Source organism: Protopterus annectens, chromosome 2.part2 (genome assembly GCF_019279795.1).
Source record: "Protopterus annectens isolate FY-2018-M chromosome 2.part2, PAN1.0, whole genome shotgun sequence".
Classification (NCBI taxonomy): Eukaryota; Metazoa; Chordata; order Ceratodontiformes; family Protopteridae; genus Protopterus; species Protopterus annectens.
The window spans coordinates 366171966-366193504 of NC_056730.1; the positions used below are offsets into that span (position 1 = coordinate 366171966).

The 21539-nt window shown below is 42.1% G+C and overlaps 1 protein-coding gene across 1 annotated transcript in view; it reads right to left on the minus strand.

Moving 5' to 3' along the window:
- FAM135A (family with sequence similarity 135 member A) overlaps nucleotides 1-21539 on the minus strand; it is a 1678755-nt gene that overhangs the window by 143540 nt on the left and 1513676 nt on the right. The window contains exon 20 of the mRNA XM_044063901.1: nucleotides 14110-14223. Within this exon, the coding sequence (XP_043919836.1) occupies nucleotides 14110-14223 (114 nt within the window). The remainder of the gene's footprint in view (nucleotides 1-14109; nucleotides 14224-21539) is intronic.

A 21539-nucleotide genomic window follows, 5' to 3' on the forward strand; every position in this document is an offset into this window, starting at 1 on the left:
ACATGTGAAAAATGAACTTGTGTAAAAGACATACAATTAGGTTGATTGGTATTTTAAAACCTCAGCTTTGGCCGGCTAAGAACTTGCTATATTCAACTGGACGTATAAGAGAATTTAAGTACCTTTATCTGCTTTTTTTCCCCCAAAAATACAGTATTTAAATTGATTTTAACTGTGTGGAAGGAATATTTAGCTGAACTGGAAGTTTTCACTCTGCTCTTCAGTTAGTGCTGCTTGAATTTTATTATTTGTTAGTAATTGCAGGTGTGGGGGTAGCCACATTCTTTGATTTCCTGTCCTTGCCTATTTAAGCGGTACAGTGTGAAATATTTTCTGCTTAAAAACCTCAGCTTTGGCCGGCTAAGAACTTGCTATATTCAACTGGACGTATAAGAGAATTTAAGTACCTTTATCTGCTTTTTTTTCAAAAAAATACAGTATTTAAATTGATTTTTAACTGTGTGGAAGGAATATTTAGCTGAACTGGAAGTTTTCACTCTGCTCTTCAGTTAGTGCTGCTTGAATTTTATTATTTGTTAGTAATTGCAGGTGTGGGGTAGCCACATTCTTTGATTTCCTGTCCTTGCCTATTTAAGTGCTACAGTGTGAAATATTTTCTGCTTAAAAACCTCAGCTTTGGCCGGCTAAGAACTTGCTATATTCAACTGGGGCGTATAAGAGAATTTAAGTACCTTTATCTGCTTTTCTTTCTCAAAAAAATACAGTATTTAAATTGATTTTAACTGTGTGGAAGGAATATTTAGCTGAACTGGAAGTTTTCACTCTGCTCTTCAGTTAGTGCTGCTTGAATTTTATTATTTGTTAGTAATTGCAGGTGTGGGGGTAGCCACATTCTTTGATTTCCTGTCCTTGCCTATTTAAGTGGTACAGTGTGAAATATTTTCTGCATAAAAACCTCAGCTTTGGCCGGCTAAGAACTTGCTATATTCAACTGGACGTATAAGAGAATTTAAGTACCTTTATCTGCTTTTTTTTCCAAAAAATACAGTATTTAAATTGATTTTAACTGTGTGGAAGGAATATTTAGCTGAACTGGAAGTTTTCACTCTGCTCTTTAGTTTGTCCCACCCACCCTCCCTGTTTTTGTTTTGGTGTTAATCTTAGTGGCCTTGCAGCTGCCCGCCCCTCTTGTAAATTTGTGTTTGGATACTCCTTCTGGGCCCATCTCAATTGCTCACTCAACTGAGTGCAGCGAGATCATATTCTGATTTCAGGCACTCCTACTGTGTACAAAGAGAGCATCTGGGAAACAGAAAAAAAATTGAGCTTGTTTCCTGCCTTTCCTGTTAAGTGGTATAGACTATTTGTAGGCTTTTGAGCCCCCAAGCCCTTCTGTGGTGGAGGGAAGCCTTCTAGCTTAGTTTTTTTCCCCTATAACTAGCTAGTTTTCTAGTTTCAGCACTCAAATCTGTTTCTTTGATCTCAGCACTTGTTCAGAAAAAAAAAAAAAAATTTTCATCTGCTTTTACTGTACTTGTGTTTCTACCTATTTTTTTTTACTTTTGCATCATCTTAAAAGTACTCAATTGTATTTATTACTGCTTGGTGTAACTCATTCTAAGCCTTCTGGTTTAAACACTTGGGCTTCGGACCAGTTGTTTTGCACTGAGAGGGTTTGTGGTCTGCACTGTAGTGGCAGAACAGGTAGCTTACATCCTTCTAGGTTGGGAACTGCTGATTGAGGGCTCAGTGTCTGTTATTCTAAAAGTGTATTAATTCTGGTTTAAGCACTTAGGCTTTCAGGCCAGTTATTTTACATTAAGATGGTTCGTGGTCTGCACTCTTGTGGGAGGAGAGGCTGGACTCTGCCCTTCTGAGCTGGGAATTTCTGATTGAAGGCTTATAGTGCATGCATATCTGAACTGCTTCTTACTGAAGTTGGTGCCTTTGTTTGCTGTGGCATAGACTGGATTCGGGCCTGCTGGATCTAGCTTTGTTTGTGTAACTTGAGCACTAATCCAGGCATTCTCTAAAGTATTCAATTGCATTTATTACTGCTTGGTAGTAACTTGATTAAAGTTTAGCTGTCATTCTAAGTCTTTTGGATTAAGCACTTGGGCTTCAGACCAGTTGTTTTACATTAGGAAGGTTTGTGGCATGCACTGTGGTGGCAGGACAGGTAGCTTTCATCCTTCTAAGTTGGGAACTGCTGATTGAGAGCCCAGTGTCTGTTATTCTTAAAGTGTATTAGTTCTGGTTTAGGCACTTGGGCTTCAGGCCAGTTATTTTACATTAAGAAGGTTTGTGGTCTGCACTCTTGTGGGAGAAGAGGCTGGACTCTGCCCTTCTGAGCAGGGAATTTCTGGTTAAAGGTTTATAGTGCCTGAATATTTGAACTGTATCTTACGGAAATTGGTACACCTTGTTTGCTGTAGCATAGACTTGATCCAGGCCTGCTGAATATAGCTTTGTTTATATGCTTGTTGTTTGTTTGTTTGTTATTTCCTGAACGCTAATTCCACCTAATACGCTGCTTCTCAGCTTCTGTGGCTCACTAGTGATATCTGCATTGCTTACTGTACTTATTTCCTTGTTTCACTTGAAAGAAAGTTACTGTTTGTCGTTTTTGAATTTAAGTTACCTGTAACACATTGCACTTAAGTTACCTGGCACTTGCTCACTAAAGCAATTATATAAGTCAGCACTAAAAATTAAAAGCACTACACCCTCACTCCCCACTGGCCCTGGTTTTCAATTATTAAGGAAGTCCCAATATTATTCTAGCATGTCCAAAGGTCAGTTGTCAATCTCCTCTCCCGGTCCAGCTGGTGAATCTGGGAATCTTGAGGCAATGTTACAACTGCCTCATGTACACAGACAACCCTCTCCTCCTCCCAACAAATTCCAACACATGTGAGAGATGCAACCATATAGCCAAACTGGAGGCTAAGCTCTCTCAACTCAGTACTGGCATAACCAGTCAGGAGGAGAAGGAAACCATACTCACTACAATTCCAGTCTCACATAGACCTACCACGACAGCAAACCAAACACATAATCACACAAAAACATACTCGGAGGCTCTAAATAAAGATCTGCGAAGCAGCAGGGACCTCAAAGCAGACACCCAAGCAGCCGCTACCCCAAAACAAAACACGTGCAACACATATCTCACAAAGCCAGTGTGCCAAACAGTCACAGCCCTTAAGACTTAACAACACACCTGATACACTTGTAATAGGTGACTCTATCATCAGGCACACTGACGTCCCGGCCACCAGGCTGAACAAGGAGAGGGTCACGGTGAGCAGCCTGTCGGGTGCTAGGATCCGCCACATAACACAAGCACTCAGGTCACTCCAAGGCAAGTACAAATATGACTCAGTCATTGTCCATGCTGGTGTGAATGACCTGAGACGTACCTCCCCTGACTACATGAAAGAGACATAAAGGAGCTCTCTGAGCATGTAGCCCAGGCTGGTATGACCCTGACCTTGAGTAGCATCTTACCCTCAACAAGAATGATGCCACAATATGAAGACAAGATGATCAATTTCAACAACTGGCTTAAGTACTGGTGTCATTCAAAGGGGATCCAATGCCTGTCAGCTTGGGATGATATGCTCGACAAGCCACGATGCTTCGCTAGGACGGCTTGCACCTGTCACCCCTGGGCTTTCGGATATTGGCAAAGGCTCTTGCTACCCCATAGTGCCTTTTTTAGGCAAGGCTCAAAAGACAAACCCACCTCCATAGGTATCATAAGGGATAAGAAACTAAGAGTAATGCTGCTCAACGCCAGAAGTCTAAACCTCAAGATGCACGACTCAAACTCTCCTTAGTATGGAGAACATCGATATCTGTGCAGTAACAGAAACCTGGTTCAGGGCTCCCGAGAGCACCCCAGCACTACCAGGTTATACCTCATACCATGCTTTTCGCCCCAAAACTTGGACCGAACCACAAAAGGAGGGGAGTATCGATATTCATCAAAGATACCCACACCTCCAGGTTGGTGGCAAAGCACGAAGCATCAGAGACTATCCATGTGCAACTAACAGTGGGTAAAACTGCCTTCCAGTTTATAGCCTGCTACAGACCACTCCTCCCAAACCCAGGAACCCCACTCGCCTTCCTGAGAACACTGGAAAATATGAAGGTCTCTCCAAACACCATTATATTGGGCTTACTTCAACTACCCAAACATAGACTGGGAGCATTACCTAGCTCCAACACCCTAGCCCAAAGGTTCCTAGAATTTATAAACTCAAATGCTATGGAACAACTTGTTACCACTCCCACAAGAGGGGAAAACATACTGGACCTGATCATCACCAACATGGGGACTCTATGCTCCAGACCAGAAGTGTATCCCCACTGGTAAGATCAGACCATAAACTAATCTCACTGGATATTCACACCCCGACCCCACCCCCTGCCCAGAAAACCACAGTGAAAAACTTCTCTAAAGCAAATTTTACACTCCTCAAAACTGAGGTGGAATCCTTCAAAGCCCCCGGCCTGTGAAAATAATACGCCCAGACCGCAGAATCCTTTATAAACGCATTCTATGAACACCTTCAGGAATGCATGGATCATGCGATCCCAACAAAACCAAGACCCAATCCTCCAAAGGTAGACGCCCTGTCTGGTGGACCCCAGCCATAAACAAACTATACAATAGAAGGAGGAAGCTACTAAAATGATAAAGCAAAATCCCAAAAAGGGAAGGCATCACTGATCAGTATTAGCAAAAACTACAGCACACAAAATTGTCTAAGGCCAGCTTCGAGAGAAAAATTGCACAGGACACTAAGGATAATCACAAGGCTTTCTTTAGTTATGTTAGGAACCTGGGTGGTAATTCCCAGATATGCTCAGAATTAGTCCAAAATGACAAAAAATACACCGAACCCACAGACATTGCCAACATCCTAGCTGACAGGTTCAGCGCAAACTTCTCCCCCGCCTCCCCACCAAAAGAGCAAATATCTATCCCAGCAGAGTGCTGCCCCCCTGACATATCAGATGCTCAGGTAAGAGCCGCCCTCTCCAAAGCAAAAAACACAGCATCAATGGGACCAGATGGTGTCCCGGGCTGCGTCCTACATGAACTCAAAGAGCAGCTAAACCCAAACATAAAACTACTGTTCAATCTCAGCCTTACTACAGGATATGTGCCCAAAGAGTGGCGTACAGCAACAGTGGTCCCTCTCCATAAAGGTGGTGCCTCAACGGATCCTGGAAACTATCGCCCCATAAGCCTGACTAGCTTGGTCTGCAAAGCTATGGAAAGGATCATCATGGACCTCATAAATAAAGATATTGGGGACCTACAAACACTGGATCCTACCCAGTTCGGGCTTTGTTAAGGCAGATCCTGCCTCTTAAACCTGGTTGATTTCTTTGAAACAGTCACCAAGGCCATTGACGAGGGGAAGGTGGTCCACACAGCCTACTTGGACCTCGCAAAAGCCTTCGATACAATACCCCACTTGGGCATTATAGATAAGCTCACCAGCTTAAATATAAACCCCTATGTCACTAGATGGATTGCAAACTGGCTCAAGGACAGAACCCACATGGTTAGAATTGCTGGAGCCATGTCAGACTCCAAACCAGTTACAAGTGGTGTCCCACAAGGCTCAGTCCTGGGACCTCTCTTGTTCGGTATATATTTCTCGGAGGTACAGGCCAACACGGAAAGGCTGTGGCTGACCAAGTTCGCAGATGACTGCAAACTGGGTGCCATAATCGACTCTCCAGCCGACACAAGCATCCTCCAAAAGGGCCTCATAGAAACAGACAACTGGTGCCAGTGCCATGGCCTCAAGCTAAATGCCAAAAGTGTATAGTCATCCCTTTGGCAAAACAAAGTGCCCACAAATTACCACATAGGTGGAAATCCATTAAGTACAGAAGAAGTAATTAAGGGACCTGGGGACCCAAGTTGATAGCAATCTCTCATTTGACAACCACGTGCAAAGTGTAGAAAAACAAAGTGGAAGCAGAAAAAAAACATAGATTTTATAGCCCACCTAATCATGAAGGGATTCACATCTAGATCAGGGAGGTCATCGTCTTTACTCATCCCACAACAGGCCCATAATTGAGTACAATGCCCCTTTTGGGATGTACCTTACCAGACACCTGCAGCAACTGGAAAGACCCCAAAAGTACCTCACCAAGAGGATCAAAGGGCTCAAACAGATGCCATATGCTGCCCGGTTAAAGAAAACCCAGCTCTACTCAGTGGCATACCACCTGTTCAGAGGCGATCTGTGCCTGACGTATAAAGCCATGTCCAACCAGGAATTAATGGACATGCTGCACCTCAGAAAATCCAATCCCATCGAGCCACGCCTGAGAGACTTGAACCTCAGCACTGAAATAAATAAATAGGACATGCTGGAGGGACAGATTCATAACCCAGAGGCTCCCTTCACTCTGGAATAAAATCCCAGTCCAGGTTAGGCAGAGACCCTCATTGACTCTCTTCAAGAGGAATCTTGATGAGTGGATGGGAGATCGTAGGTTTACCCCGGGTATCACTTCTGTGTCACTGTTAGATAGAGGCACAGTATACTAACCTCGAAAAAGGGCATAGCAAAATAAATTTAAAATGGGTGGCGAAAGCCAAACACATTCTGGCTAGGCTTATAAATGCCCTAGGGCAGATAGCCTAGTATGAACCTATGAACCTATGTTATGCATACAACTATATACAAGTAACATGACTTGAGTAACTTTTGGAATAATCTGCATATATTATCCAACATCACTGAAGCAAATGCCCTTATTTTCCTTCTGGAAATGTTGTTTAAGATGTTTTTTGAATTCATGTATAGTTTCAAGGTTTTCTGTCTGTGGGAAGTTGATTCTGCGGCTTTACATTGTTGAGCTATACACAGCAATCAGTCAGACTACACTTAATTTAAACTTAGCTAGCATAAGCAAGACATGAATTTTCAGCTATTTATAAAAAAGATACCTGATTGTTTATCTTTTAAAGCTGTCTTACACATCTCAATTCGGGCAGAGTGATATGGAACATAGCGATCTTGTAATGATCCCACAAGCACAACATTTCTGAAATAATGGAGGCCTTGAATAAAGAAAGATCTGTGCCTGACGTATAAAGCCATGTCCAACCATGAATTAATGGACATGCTGCACCTCAGAAAATCCAAATCCCATCGAGCTACGCGCTCGAGAGACTTGAACCTCAGCACTGAAATAAATAGGACATGCTGGAGGACAGATTCATAACCAGAGGCTCCCTTCACCTGGAATAAAATCCCAGTCCAGGTTAGGCAGAGACCTCATTGACTCTCTTCAAGAGGAATCTTGATGAGTGGATGGAGATCGAGGTTTACCCCGGGTATCACTTCTGTGTCACTGTTAGATAGAGGCACAGTATACTAACCTCGAAAAAGGGCATAGCAAAATAAATTTAAAATGGGTGGCGAAAGCCAAACACATTCTGGCTAGGCTTATAAATGCCCTAGGGCAGATAGCCTAGTATGAACCTATGAACCTATGTTATGCATACAACTATATACAAGTAACATGACTTGAGTAACTTTTGGAATAATCTGCATATATTATCCAACATCACTGAAGCAAATGCCCTTATTTTCCTTCTGGAAATGTTGTTTAAGATGTTTTTTGAATTCATGTATAGTTTCAAGGTTTTCTGTCTGTGGGAAGTTGATTCTGCGGCTTTACATTGTTGAGCTATACACAGCAATCAGTCAGACTACACTTAATTTAAACTTAGCTAGCATAAGCAAGACATGAATTTTCAGCTATTTATAAAAAAGATACCTGATTGTTTATCTTTTAAAGCTGTCTTACATCTCAATTCGGCAGAGTGATATGGAACATAGCGATCTTGTAATGATCCCACAAGCACAACATTTCTGAAATAATGGAGGCCTTGAATAAAGAAAGAAAATATTTTTAATCAGAAAAAGTGATTAATATATACTGTTCTATTAATACAATGATGCATATGCAGTTTAAAAACAAAGGCAAGAAATCAAAGATCAGTGTTTACTGCTGAAGTTTTAGCTGAAGAAAATACAGTAGAGCTGTGAGAGGAATTAACTATAGCATTATGCATATGACATCATTCAAGTCTTTCTGGCAGTACATAACAAATGAGTATGGTCCTGCTGAAGTAGACAACCATTAGTTTTACATGTGTAGTAGTAAGCAGTACACAAGTTTCCTCCCAGACAGAGAACTCTAATGACTTTCTGATGTACTACTCACAGATGTGAGAGCTATGGCTGTCACCAGGATTGCAGGGAGGAATAAAATACAATTGGGCAAGTAAATTACCATAATGCCAGATGTTCAAATAGATCACTGATGCAGTATTCTTAACATCTGGCACTTTCCTTGCAAATGTCCCATCCATCTGGCCAGCCTTCTAAAGCTTGGGATCCTTCCTCACCAAACCATATGCCTGCCCTAGGAAAATGCCAGTATACTTGTATAAGGGGTATGTATGTTTGTGCCATTTTCAGAGCTTTCTTGCACTGATAAAGAATGTGTTTGAGTATTACAACAGAATAACTCAAGGAAACGTTAGAACATCTTAAAGGCAGGGTAAAGTCTGAGCATATAGGAAGTTTAGGGTGGGTCAAGGAAAGAACTTAGTAAATATCACACCCTGGCCACGAGGTAGAAGTTAAACTGCATACCTTTAGAGAGGATGGAGGGAGGGATACAGGTATTACAATGATGGTCTACTTGAATACTTACCATTAAGTGACCTACACAACTGTACTATGTTCTTCAACAGATCACTGTTGGCAGTATTCTTAATATCTGGGATGACTACCAGAGTTTGATCAGGGTCTTTCCTGTATGTGATGAATGCAGGCAAAACCAGTACACTAACAGGAATCCTTCCTTCTCCATAAATGATGATCTGGGTACAAAGAAAAGATGACTGGCTAAAAAAATGGAGTCATTTTAATGGGGGATCTAATATGTGTCACCATGGAATGAGATGCTTGACAGAAGTACTCAAGGATGGGCTACACCTCTTGCTCGAAGGCTTCCACATACTGGCTAAAGCCACTGTTGCTCCCATAACACCATTTTGGGCAAAGGTCTTCTAATGAACATACCAACGTAGCAAAAATGAAAGTTACGTACTTACCATAATGAAAGATCCTTTCATTCCAGTCTGTCTGATACTATGCATGGTTCCTAGAGCCACCACTTGGATCTGATCTGGCAAACTTAGTGATCTGGCCTTCAGCCTTTCAAAGTCTTTATTTTCCATAATGCACTACTTCCCCTGACTAACTCGGATTGGGTTTCATGCCTGAAAATAAGACCAGACTTGCACTGCCTTGGATTCAAGGAAGAGGACACATGATCCTTCAGGTCTACAGACTAGAATAGGGAAGGAGGGCAGGTTGTTGTATCACATGAACTGGAATGAAAGGTTCTATTATTCATATCAACTTTAGTATCATATTCATTCAGTCTGTCTGATCTGACTGTGACACCTGTGCACTGGCCCAGTAAACAAGTAGCCTCAATCCTCACCACTAGCACCCGTGAGGGGGGGGTCCACATTGGGAATAATAAGAAGTACACCCACAATAAAGTACAATTTCCCTTAAGAGCACACAGAGATCACAGTCAGTCTGGGGATGGTTTCTCCCTTTCTCTCTAAATCCCAAATAAGACTCCCCACTGGCACAGCTATAGGGTACAGATCTCAGCCTAGTTGTCAAGCCAAAACCTCCAGCACCCTCTCTGCCTAACCAGTGCTTCGTGTCCCTGCCCAAGTAGCTCAAACACACACACTTTGAGATATGAGTTATATACAAAACACACAGACACTCCTGGGAAGGCTGGCACAGGTTCTCCAGCTATGCCCCCTTCTCTCCAGACTATAAGGTAGAAATCACTGCCACCACCCACTATTTATCAGCTAATAATAAGGCCTTTACCAAAGGGTGTCCAGTTTTACTGTGGAATATTATTATTATCCAATTAGTGTGACGGACAGCAAGGCCATTGGAGTGGCTTTGTACAGTATCACCAAATACAAACAAGTACTCTAGAGCTTAAATTATCTTTACACAAAACAGCCACAGTTGAAAGGTTTAAAAATATTTAATAATAAATAAAAAAACACCAGACAATACTTACTACTTCAACACAATGACATTACAGAGTTCAGAATTCAAAGGAAATACTTTAAAACAATATTGTAGGATAGTCTGACATAAATACAGAAACAGCTAGACTAATCTGGCTATCTCTATCTCTGAGAGAAATCACTGCTCTAAATACTACTTACATACAGAGCAAGTAAGTGCTGGTGAGGGTTGTGAGATCCAGATCAAAATACGAAATGCTCAACCTTTCTCTCTGACAAAGTCTTAAATTAATAATACGCAGTCCTGCTGACTCATCTCAAATGACATCATTTTTATCACTTCTCCTTTAGTTCCCAGGCTAACAGAAACTCACAATTCACATTTCTTTGTAAGCTGCACCTACCAGGAAACCACAGCAATAAAAGACACTTTTACACGTGAAACCTAGTAATTATCCATGTCTTAAGACAATAGAAAGAATTTCCTAGTCCAGAAATCCAGTCTCCGAGCTTGACATCAAACACAGTTATAAAATGCTTTACTTAACAGCTTTCTTACAGCAGGGTGCACTGTGGTTACATTTTTGAAGCTCAGCACAACATATAGTTTAATCATAACATACAGTTCTCTTTACATTTGTAAAACAAGCCTGTGGACTATATTAATATTTACAATGACATAAAATTATGTATAAAATTCTATCTAGCTGGGCTGGCAGCCCCTCAGCTTTTCACCCCCCCCCCCCCCGGGGAACTCAAGCTACTTTTCAAGTGTCCCTTGAGAAATGTTGCTTGAGAGGGTTGAGTCTATCATTCACTGTCTTGACAGCCCATCTGCGTTGGCATAGGTAATCCCACTGCGGTGCTGCACTGACATATATGCTTGCAACCCTAGGCTTCAACTTAGTAACTTGGCATTTTGCTGGCTGGCCCGATGTAACCATATTAGGGGATTGTGATCTGTAACTACAGTGAATTTCCTTCCATACAGATATGGCTGAACTTTCTTCAGTGCCCACACTATGGCTAGACATTCCTTTTCTACAGCTGCATAGCATTCTTCCCTGGGTTGGAGCCTATGACTGAGATAAACAAATGGGTGCTCTTCTCCCTCTGAAGAAATCTGGCTAAGTACAGCCCCCACCCCAGAGTATGAAGCATCCACTTGCACAACAAATTCTCTGCTGTAACCTGGAATGGCTAACACAGGGGATCCTCCCAAATCTTCTTTAAGCTTCCGGAATACCTGCTCACATGCTGGGGTCCACACTACCTTAACCTGGCCTTTTTTCCCTTGTCAGGTCTGTGAGGGAGCAGCTATGGTACTATAACTGGGGACAGACTTTCTGTAGTACCCTTCTGTCCCTAAGAATGCCCTCATCTGCTTTTCGGTAACAGGTGCAGGCCATGTCTGAATGGCTTCTACTTGGGCAGATTATGGCTTGATCTTACCACTCACCACTGTATGTCCCACGTAGGAGACATTTGCCATACTGAGCTGACATTTGCTGGGCTTAATGGTCAACCCTGCCCTCTGTAGTTTGCCCAGCACCTTCCTAACATGCTTAAGGTGCTTTTACCAGGAGTGGCTGTAGATGACAATATCATCTAGTTAAGCAAGGGCAAACCCCCCTGCTCCTGACAGGATATGATCTACCAGCCTCTGGAAAGTTGCTGGGGCATTTTTCAACCCAAAGGGCATCTTCGTGAACTCATACAAGCCAAACGAGTCACAAAGGCTGACTTCTCTAGCACTGGGAGTCAGCACACCTGCCAGAAACCCTTGGTTAGATCAATGGTGGCAAGATACTCCCAGCCCGCTGCTGCTCTAAGGCTTCATCTGTCCTAGGCATGGGGTAGCTTCTGACTCTGTGTGACTATTTAATTTCCTGTAGTCCACACAGAACCTGGTGTTGCCATTCTTTTTGGCACTTGCAACATTAGGGAGGCCAGGGACTGTTGGGACTTCTGAATTACCTAGTTCTAAAACTTCCTGTATCTCCTCCCTCAGAGTCTGTTTGACTCTCTCAGGCACCAAATAAGGCCTGTCTAATAGGTCTTTGGGGTCCTGTATCCACCTGGTGCTGTACCAGGTGGGTGCACCTAGGTTTCCCAGTGAACATGTCCCAAACCCGTACGCACTGCTCATTTCTCAAACCTGGGTGGAGATAGTTGCTGGGACATTGCTGCTTCCACTGAGGTGTGTGCTCAGTCCGAGCCTCACTGAGCAGATCAGTCACTGGATCTCCCTTAGACTCCTCCTGCCCCCCATCAAGCTCTGCAGGAGCAGAGCCGACTTGAAGTCTTGAACTGGGCGAACTAGATGAAGAGGCTGTAGAAGAGGGTTTTGGTTGACCCAGAGCAGAAGCCAAGTCTGACTGGAAAGCAGACTTAATTAAACCCAGCTCCACTAACTTACGCTTCCTTTCAGCTAACACTCTAGAGCTGAACATATGACAAATGGAACAAACCTCCTGTAAATGTACTTCACCCAAGCAGTACACACATGTAGAATGGCCATCTGTAATTGACATTTTCTGGACTACATTTGCGGCATCTCTTGAAACCAGATTTAGCCTTTTCAGACATTGTAGAAAAGTATAACAATAACTATGTCCAAAGAAAAACTAAGCCTAACCAGCTAAAAAGTATACAAACGCAGCTATAACACTTCTAACTGTAATAGAGAAAGCCTAACAGGCTAAGGAAACAAAATACAGCCAAAAATTGGCCAAGAGCCTAACCGGCTAACAAACAAAATATTGCAGAAAACTGCAGAAAGCCTAACTCGACGGGATAGAGCAATAAAGCCAAACGGCTAACTTGAATAAACAGGGTTAAGTCCAAAACTAGAGAGAGAAACTAAAAAACTATACAACAGGATATAAATCCGAAAACGGATAACCAGAACAAAGTACTATACTACTAAGACCTAACTAACCAATAAATGTAAAAACTATTATGAAATTTTCAATAGAAAATTGCAAACTTATCTCTCCAACGGCCAAGAGCTGTAGAGAACACCCGTGCAGTTGCAGCGGCAAACTAGATCTGGAGAATGTAGTGGTGCATTGTGGGACAGGGCTTTGGCCTCAAGCTGTTTGAGACCTCTAGCTTTGCAAATTGGCCGACTCGAAGCCGATGATTGGCTCCGAACCCATCAGTAGGAATGAAGGCGAGATTGAACAACTTCACATCAATTATTAGCTGTTTCGCAAACTATACTTGTTAGAATTTGACTGGGGGGGGGGGGGGTGCCTTGGGAAAACCTGGATTCAAAAAGGGAGCCGAGAATCGAAAAAGGTCATAAACCACAACACTAACCAGTAAGATTTTAATTTGGTGATCTCAAAATATGCTTATAGTTTGTTACAATTTAAATTTTAAATGCTTTATGTTATCATCTACACCACTCCATGAACTGTACAACAGTATCCACATTTGGTTATGCATTAATTTGGCAAACACTAATTTCTGAAGATTTATTTATTTTACCCTCTGATACTGGATAAAGTGAACTGCTTTGCCAACCCTTTTCAGGCACGAAATGGGCACTTTTAAGGTACATTAATACACGAGTAGTAGAAAAGTACAATAGTAATTATAGCAAAAAATGTTATAGTACAACAGCTTTTAGTACAGCATAATATTTATGCAAGAAATGCTGCACATGTGAAAAATGAACTTGTGTAAAAGACATACAATTAGGTTGATTGGTATTTTCACATCTGTTATGCATACATCTATATACAAGTAATATGACTTGAGTAACTTTTGGAATAATCTGCATATATTATCCAACATCACTGAAGCAAATGCCCTTATTTTCCTTCTGGAAATGTTGTTTAAGATGTTTTTTGAATTCATGTATAGTTTCAAGGTTTTCTGTCTGTGGGAAGTTGATTCTGCGGCTTTACATTGTTGAGCTATACACAGCAATCAGTCAGACTACACTTAATTTAAACTTAGCTAGCATAAGCAAGACATGAATTTTCAGCTATTTATAAAAAAGATACCTGATTGTTTATCTTTTAAAGCTGTCTTACACATCTCAATTCGGGCAGAGTGATATGGAACATAGCGATCTTGTAATGATCCCACAAGCACAACATTTCTGAAATAATGGAGGCCTTGAATAAAGAAAGAAAATATTTTTAATCAGAAAAAGTGATTAATATATACTGTTCTATTAATACAATGATGCATATGCAGTTTAAAAACAAAGGCAAGAAATCAAAGATCAGTGTTTACTGCTGAAGTTTTAGCTGAAGAAAATACAGTAGAGCTGTGAGAGGAATTAACTATAGCATTATGCATATGACATCATTCAAGTCTTTTTGGCAGTACATAACAAATGGGTATGGTCCTGCTGAAGTAGACAACCATTAGTTTTACATGTGTAGTAGTAAGCAGTACACAAGTTTCCTCCCAGACAGAGAACTCTAATGACTTTCTGATGTACTACTCACAGATGTGAGAGCTATGGCTGTCACCAGGATTGCAGGGAGGAATAAAATACAATTGGGCAAGTAAATTACCATAATGCCAGATGTTCAAATAGATCACTGATGCAGTATTCTTAACATCTGGCACTTTCCTTGCAAATGTCCCATCCATCTGGCCAGCCTTCTAAAGCTTGGGATCCTTCCTCACCAAACCATATGCCTGCCCTAGGAAAATGCCAGTATACTTGTATAAGGGGTATGTATGTTTGTGCCATTTTCAGAGCTTTCTTGCACTGATAAAGAATGTGTTTGAGTATTACAACAGAATAACTCAAGGAAACGTTAGAACATCTTAAAGGCAGGGTGAAGTCTGAGCATATAGGAAGTTTAGGGTGGGTCAAGGAAAGAACTTAGTAAATATCACACCCTGGCCACGAGGTAGAAGTTAAACTGCATACCTTTAGAGAGGATGGAGGGAGGATACAGGTATTACAATGATGGTCTACTTGAATACTTACCATTAAGTGACCTACACAACTGTACTATGTTCTTCAACAGATCACTGTTGGCAGTATTCTTAATATCTGGGATGACTACCAGAGTTTGATCAGGGTCTTTCCTGTATGTGATAAATGCAGGCAAAACCAGTATACTAACAGGAATCCTTCCTTCTCCATAAATGATGATCTTGGTACAAAGAAAAGATGACTGGCTAAAAAATGGAGTCATTTTAATGGGGGATCTAATATGTGTCACCATGGAATGAGATGCTTGACAGAAGTACTCAAGGATGGGCTACACCTCTTGCTCGAAGGCTTCCACATACTGGCTAAAGCCACTGTTGCTCCCATAACACCATTTTGGGCAAAGGTCTTCTAATAAACATACCAACGTAGCAAAAATGAAAGTTACGTACTTACCATAATGCAAGATCCTTTCATTCCAGTCTGATACTATGCATGGTTCCTACAGCCACCACTTGGATCTGATCTGGCAAACTTAGTGATCTGGCCTTCAGCCTTTCAAAGTCTTTCTTTTCCATAATGCCCTACTTCCCCTGACTAACTCGGATTGGGTTTCATGCCTGAAAATAAGACCAGACTTGCACTGCCTTGGATTCAAGGAAGAGGACACATGATCCTTCAGGTCTACTGACTAGAATAGGGAAGGAGGGCAGGTTGTTGTATCAAATGAACTGGAATGAAAGGTTCTATCATTCATATCAACTTTAGTATCATATTCATTCAGTCTGTCTGATCTGACTGTGACACCTGTGCACTGGCCCAGTAAACAAGTAGCCTCAATCCTCACCACTAGCACCCGTGAGGGGGGGTCCACATTGGGAATAATAAGTACACCCACAATAAAGTACAATTTCCCTTAAGAGCACACAGAGTTCACAGTCAGTCTGGGGATGGTTTCTCCCTTTCTCTCCAAATCCCAAATAAGACTCCCCACTGGCACAGCTATAGGGTACAGATCTCAGCCTAGTTGTCAAGCCAAAACCTCCAGCACCCTCTCTGCCTAACCAGTGCTTCGTGTCCCTGCCCAAGTAGCTCAAACACACACACTTTGAGATATGAGTTATATACAAAACACACAGACACTCCTGGGAAGGCTGGCACAGATTCTCCAGCTATGCCCCCTTCTCTCCAGACTATAAGGTAGAAATCACTGCCACCACCCACTATTTATCAGCTAATAATAAGGCCTTTACCAAAGGGTGTCCAGTTTTACTGTGGAATATTATTATTATCCAATTAGTAAGTGTGACGGACAGCAAGGCCATTGGAGTGGCTTTGTACAGTATCACCAAATACAAACAAGTACTCTAGAGCTTAAATTATCTTTACACAAAACAGCCACAGTTGAAAGGTTTAAAAATATTTAATAATAAATAATAAAACACCAGACAATACTTATTACTTCAACACAATGACATTACAGAGTTCAGAATTCAAAGGAAATACTTTAAAACAATATTGTAGGATAGTCTGACATAAATACAGAAACAGCTAGACTAATCTGGCTATCTCTATCTCTGAGAGAAATCACTGCTCTAAATACTACTTACATACAGAGCAAGCAAGTGCTGGTGAGGGTTGTGAGATCCAGATCAAAATACGAAATGCTTAATCTTTCTCTCTGACAAAGTCTTAAATTAATAATACACAGTCCTGCTGACTCATCTCAAATGACATCATTTTTATCACCTCTCCTTTAGTTCCCAGGCTAACAGAAGCTCACAATTCACATTTCTTTGTAAGCTGCACCTACCAGGAAACCACAGCAATAAAAGACACTTTACACGTGAAACCTAGTAATTATCTGTGTCTTAAGACAATAGAAAATTTCCTAGTCCAGAAATCCAGTCTCCGAGCTTGACATCAAACACAGTTATAAAATGCTTTACTTAACAGCTTTCTTACAGCAGGGTGCACTGTGGTTACATTTTTGAAGCTCAGCACAAAATATAGTTTAATCATAACATACAGTTCTCTTTACATTTGTAAAACAAGCCTGTGGACTATATTAATATTTACAATGACATAAAATTATGTATAAAATTCTATCTAGCTGGGCTGGCAGCCCCTCAGCTTTTCACCCCCCCCAGGAACTCAAGCTAGTTTTTCAAGTGTCCCTTGAGAAATGTTGCTTGAGAGGGTTGAGTCTATCATTCACTGTCTTGACAGCCCATCTGCGTTGGCAAAGGTAATCCCACTGCGGTGCTGCACTAACATATATGCTTGCAACCCTAGGCTTCAACTTAGTAACTTGGCATTTTGCTGGCTGGCCCGATGTAACCATATTAGGGGATTGTGATCTGTAATTACAGTGAATTTCCTTCCATACAGATATGGCTGAACTTTCTTCAGTGCCCACACTATGGCTAGACATTCCTTTTCTACAGCTGCATAGCATTCCTCCCTGGGTTGGAGCCTATGACTGAGATAAACAAATGGGTGCTCTTCTCCCTCTGAAGAAATCTGACTGAGATAAACCACTGGGTGCTCTTCTCCCTCTGAAGAAATCTGGCTAAGTACAGCCCCCACCCCAGAGTATGAAGCATCCACTTGCACAACAAATTCTCTGCTGTAACCTGGAATGGCTAACACGGGGGATCCTCCCAAATCTTCTTTAAGATTCCGGAATACCTGCTCACAAGCTGGGGTCCACACTACCTTACCTGGCCTTTTTTCCCTTGTCAGGTCTGTGAGGGAGCAGCTATGGTACTATAACTGGGGACAGACATTCTGTAGTACCTTTCTGTCCCTAAGAATACCCTCATCTGCTTTTTGGTAACAGGTGCAGGCCATGTCTGAAATGGCTTCCACTTGGGCAGATTATGGCTTGATCTTACCACTCCCCACTCTATGTCCCACGTAGGAGACATTTGCCATACTGAGCTGACATTTGCTGGGCTTAATGGTCAACCCTGCCCTCTGTAGTTTGCCCAGCACCTCCCTAACATGCTGAAGGTGCTTTTACCAGGAGTGGCTGTAGATGACAATATCATCTAGGTAAGCAAGGGCAAACCCCCCTGCTCCTGACAGGATATGATCTACCAGCCTCTGGAAAGTTGCTGGGGCATTTTTCAACCCAAAGGGCATCTTCGTGAACTCATACAAGCCAAACGGAGTCACAAAGGCTGACTTCTCTCTAGCACTGGGAGTCAAGCACACCTGCCAGAAACCCTTGGTTAGATCAATGGTGGCAAGATACTTATCCCCACCCAGCTGCTCTAAGGCTTCATCTGTCCTAGGCATGGGGTAAGCTTCTGACTCTGTGTGACTATTTAATTTCCTGTAGTCCACACAGAACCTGGTGTTGCCATTCTTTTTTGGCACCAGCACCATTGGGGAGGCCCAGGGACTGTTGGGACTTCTGAATTACCCCTAGTTCTAAAACTTCCTGTATCTCCTCCCTCAGAGTCTGTTTGACTCTCTCAGGCACCCAATAAGGGGCCTGTCTAATAGGTCTTTGGGGTCCTGTATCCACCTGGTGCTGTACCAGGTGGGTGCACCCTGGTTTCCCAGTGAACATGTCCCCAAACTCCTGTAGCACTGCTCAGATTTCTCAAACCTGGGTAGGAGATAGTTGCTGGGACATTGCTACCCTTCCACTGAGGTGTCAGTCCGAGCCTCACTGAGCAGATCAGTCACTGGATCTCCCTTAGACTCCTCCTGCAGTCCCCTGCAAATACTCAGCACAAGGGCCTCCCTATCATGGTAACATTTCATCATATTAACAAGGTACAATTTGTGCCCCTGCCTCCTGCCTAGCAGTTCTACCATGTGGTTAACCTCACTAACCTTCCTTACCACCTTGTAGGGTCCCTTCCCAAGCTGCCTGCAGCTTGTTGTCTGACAGGAATGAGAACCATTACCTGCTGCCCTACAGTATAAATCCCTTGCTTGACCATTCCTGTCATACCAGACCTGTTTCTGCTGTTGGGCTTCTGCCAGATTATCCTGAGCCAAGACCATGAGTTCCTTGAGCCTTGTCCTGAGGTTTAGGACATATTCCACAACAGACTCCTTGTGAGATTCAAACTCACCTTCCCATTCATCTCGAATTAAATCTAGAGGCCCCCTCACCCTATGCCCATAAAGCAACTCAAAGGGTGAAAAACCTGTGGTTTCCTGGGGAACCTCTCTGTAAGCAAACAACAGATGGGGCAAATATTTGTCCCACTCCCTCTTAAACTGATCTGCAAATGCCCATAGCATGGACTTGAGTGTAGAGTTCAACCTCTCAACAAGAACATTAGTCTGGGGATGGTAGGGGTGGTCTTCAGGTGCTTCACCCCACCGTACTTCCACAGACAAGCCAGCAGGTCTGACATAAAATTAGCACCTCTGTCAGTCAGTATTTCTTTTGGGAAACCTATCCTGCTGAAAATCTCCAACGAAGCATTTGCCACCTTTTCTGCCTCAATAGAGGACAGAGCCACTGCCTCAGGGTATCTTGTAGCATAATTTACTACCACTAGGATATACATTTTCCGTGTGGAACTTGGGGTATTCAGAGGTCCTACAATATCCATAGCTACCATGTGAATTTGCTCCTCAATCACAGGCAAAGGCATCAAAGGAGCTTTCACCTTGTCTCCTGCCCTTGCCTACCTTTTGGCACTGCTCACAGGTCCTGCAGTACCATGTTACATCTCTGGAAATCCCAGGCCAATAAATGTTCTGTATAATAAGCCTCTTGGTATATTTTATGCCCATATGACCTGTAAAGGGAATATCATGGGCTATGGCTAGAAGTGCCAGATGGTAGCATTAAGCACTACCAACTGCTGTATTCTCTCACCTTCTAGCTCTCCCTCAGGTGTCCACTCTCTATACAGTAACCCTTTTTCCCAGTATACAGATTCCCCCTTCCCTTGAGAATCAGATGCCTCACCAGCTACCTGCCTCCAGCCTTGTAGTGTAGGGTCTGAGAGCGGAGTCTGTTAAATACAAACACACAGACACTCCTGGGGAAGGCTGGCACAGGTTGTCTAACTATGCCCCCTTCTCTCCAGACTATAAGGTAAAAATCACTGCCACCAACCACTATTTATCAGCTAATAATAAGGCCCTTACCAATGGGTGTCTTATTTTACTGTGCATTATTATTATCCAATTAGTAAGTGTGATGAACAGCACGGCTATTGGAGTGGCTTTGTACAGTATCACCAAATACATCCAAGTATGCTAGAGCTTAAATTATCTCTACACAAAACAGCCACAGTTGAAAGGTTTAAAATATTTAATAATAAAAAAACACCAGACAATACTTATTACTTCAACACAATGACATTACAGTGTTCAGAAATCACAGGAAAAACTTTAAAACAATACAATAGGATAGTCTAACAAACACAAAAAACAGCTAGACTAATCTGGCTATTTCTATCTTTAAGAGAAATCACTGTTCTAAATACTACTTACATACAGAGCAAGCACAGGCCGGTGAGTGTTGTCAGAACCAGATCAAAATACAAAATGCTCAATCTTTCTCTCTGACAAAGTCTTAAATTGATAATGCACAGTACTGCTGACATCTCAGATTACATCATTTTTAGTTTCCAGACTAACAGAAACTCAAAATTTAAATTTCTTTGTAAACTGCATCTGCCAGGAACCCACAGCAATAAAAGACACTTTTACATGTGAATTCTAGTAATTATCTATGTCTTAAGACAACAGAAAGAATTTCCCAGCTCAGACATCCAGTCTCCGAGCTTGAGATCAAACACAGTTATAAAATGCTTTACTTAACAGCTTTCTTACAGCAGGGTGCACTGTGGTTACATTTTTGAAGCTCAGTACAACATATATTTTAATCATAATATACAGTTCTCTTTATATTTGTAAAACAAGCCTGTGGATTATATTAATATTTACAATGATATAGAATTATCTACAAAATTCTATCTGGCTGGGCTGGCAGCCCCTCAGTTTTTCCCACTGACATATGGGTTAGAAAACACTCGGCTGTTGGAAATCCCAGGTGGCCACATGACAGATGACCTTTCAGGATGGAAGCTCCAAAGAAAGCTCTATGTCTTGAAGTGTAGTCCAAACTGTAGTGCTTAATGAAGGTATGTGTAGAGGACCAAGCAGCTGCTCGAAATATCATCCAGGGAATGTGATCTGAAAAAAACAGCTGTAGATTCTACCCTGGCCCTGGCAGAATGAGCTCTGGGCTTGGAAGTCAATGATTTGAACAAATGGAATGAAGAGATGTGCATCTTTCCTAAAGGAGACTGTTCTATGAAGGCAGAAACGAAGTTGCCTGTGAATGTGTAGAATATATTCTCCTTTGTTTTGACAGGAAAAAATATTGGTAGGTAAATGGGCTGGGAAATACTGGTCTCAGAAGCCACTTGTGGAATAAAAGGGTGGGATTAGTTCTTAAGGTACCCCTATGCTGGCGAAAAACAATATTGGGAGATGCAGACGATAAGGCATGAAATTCCTTTTGACAGAAGTGATAGAAACTAATTTTCC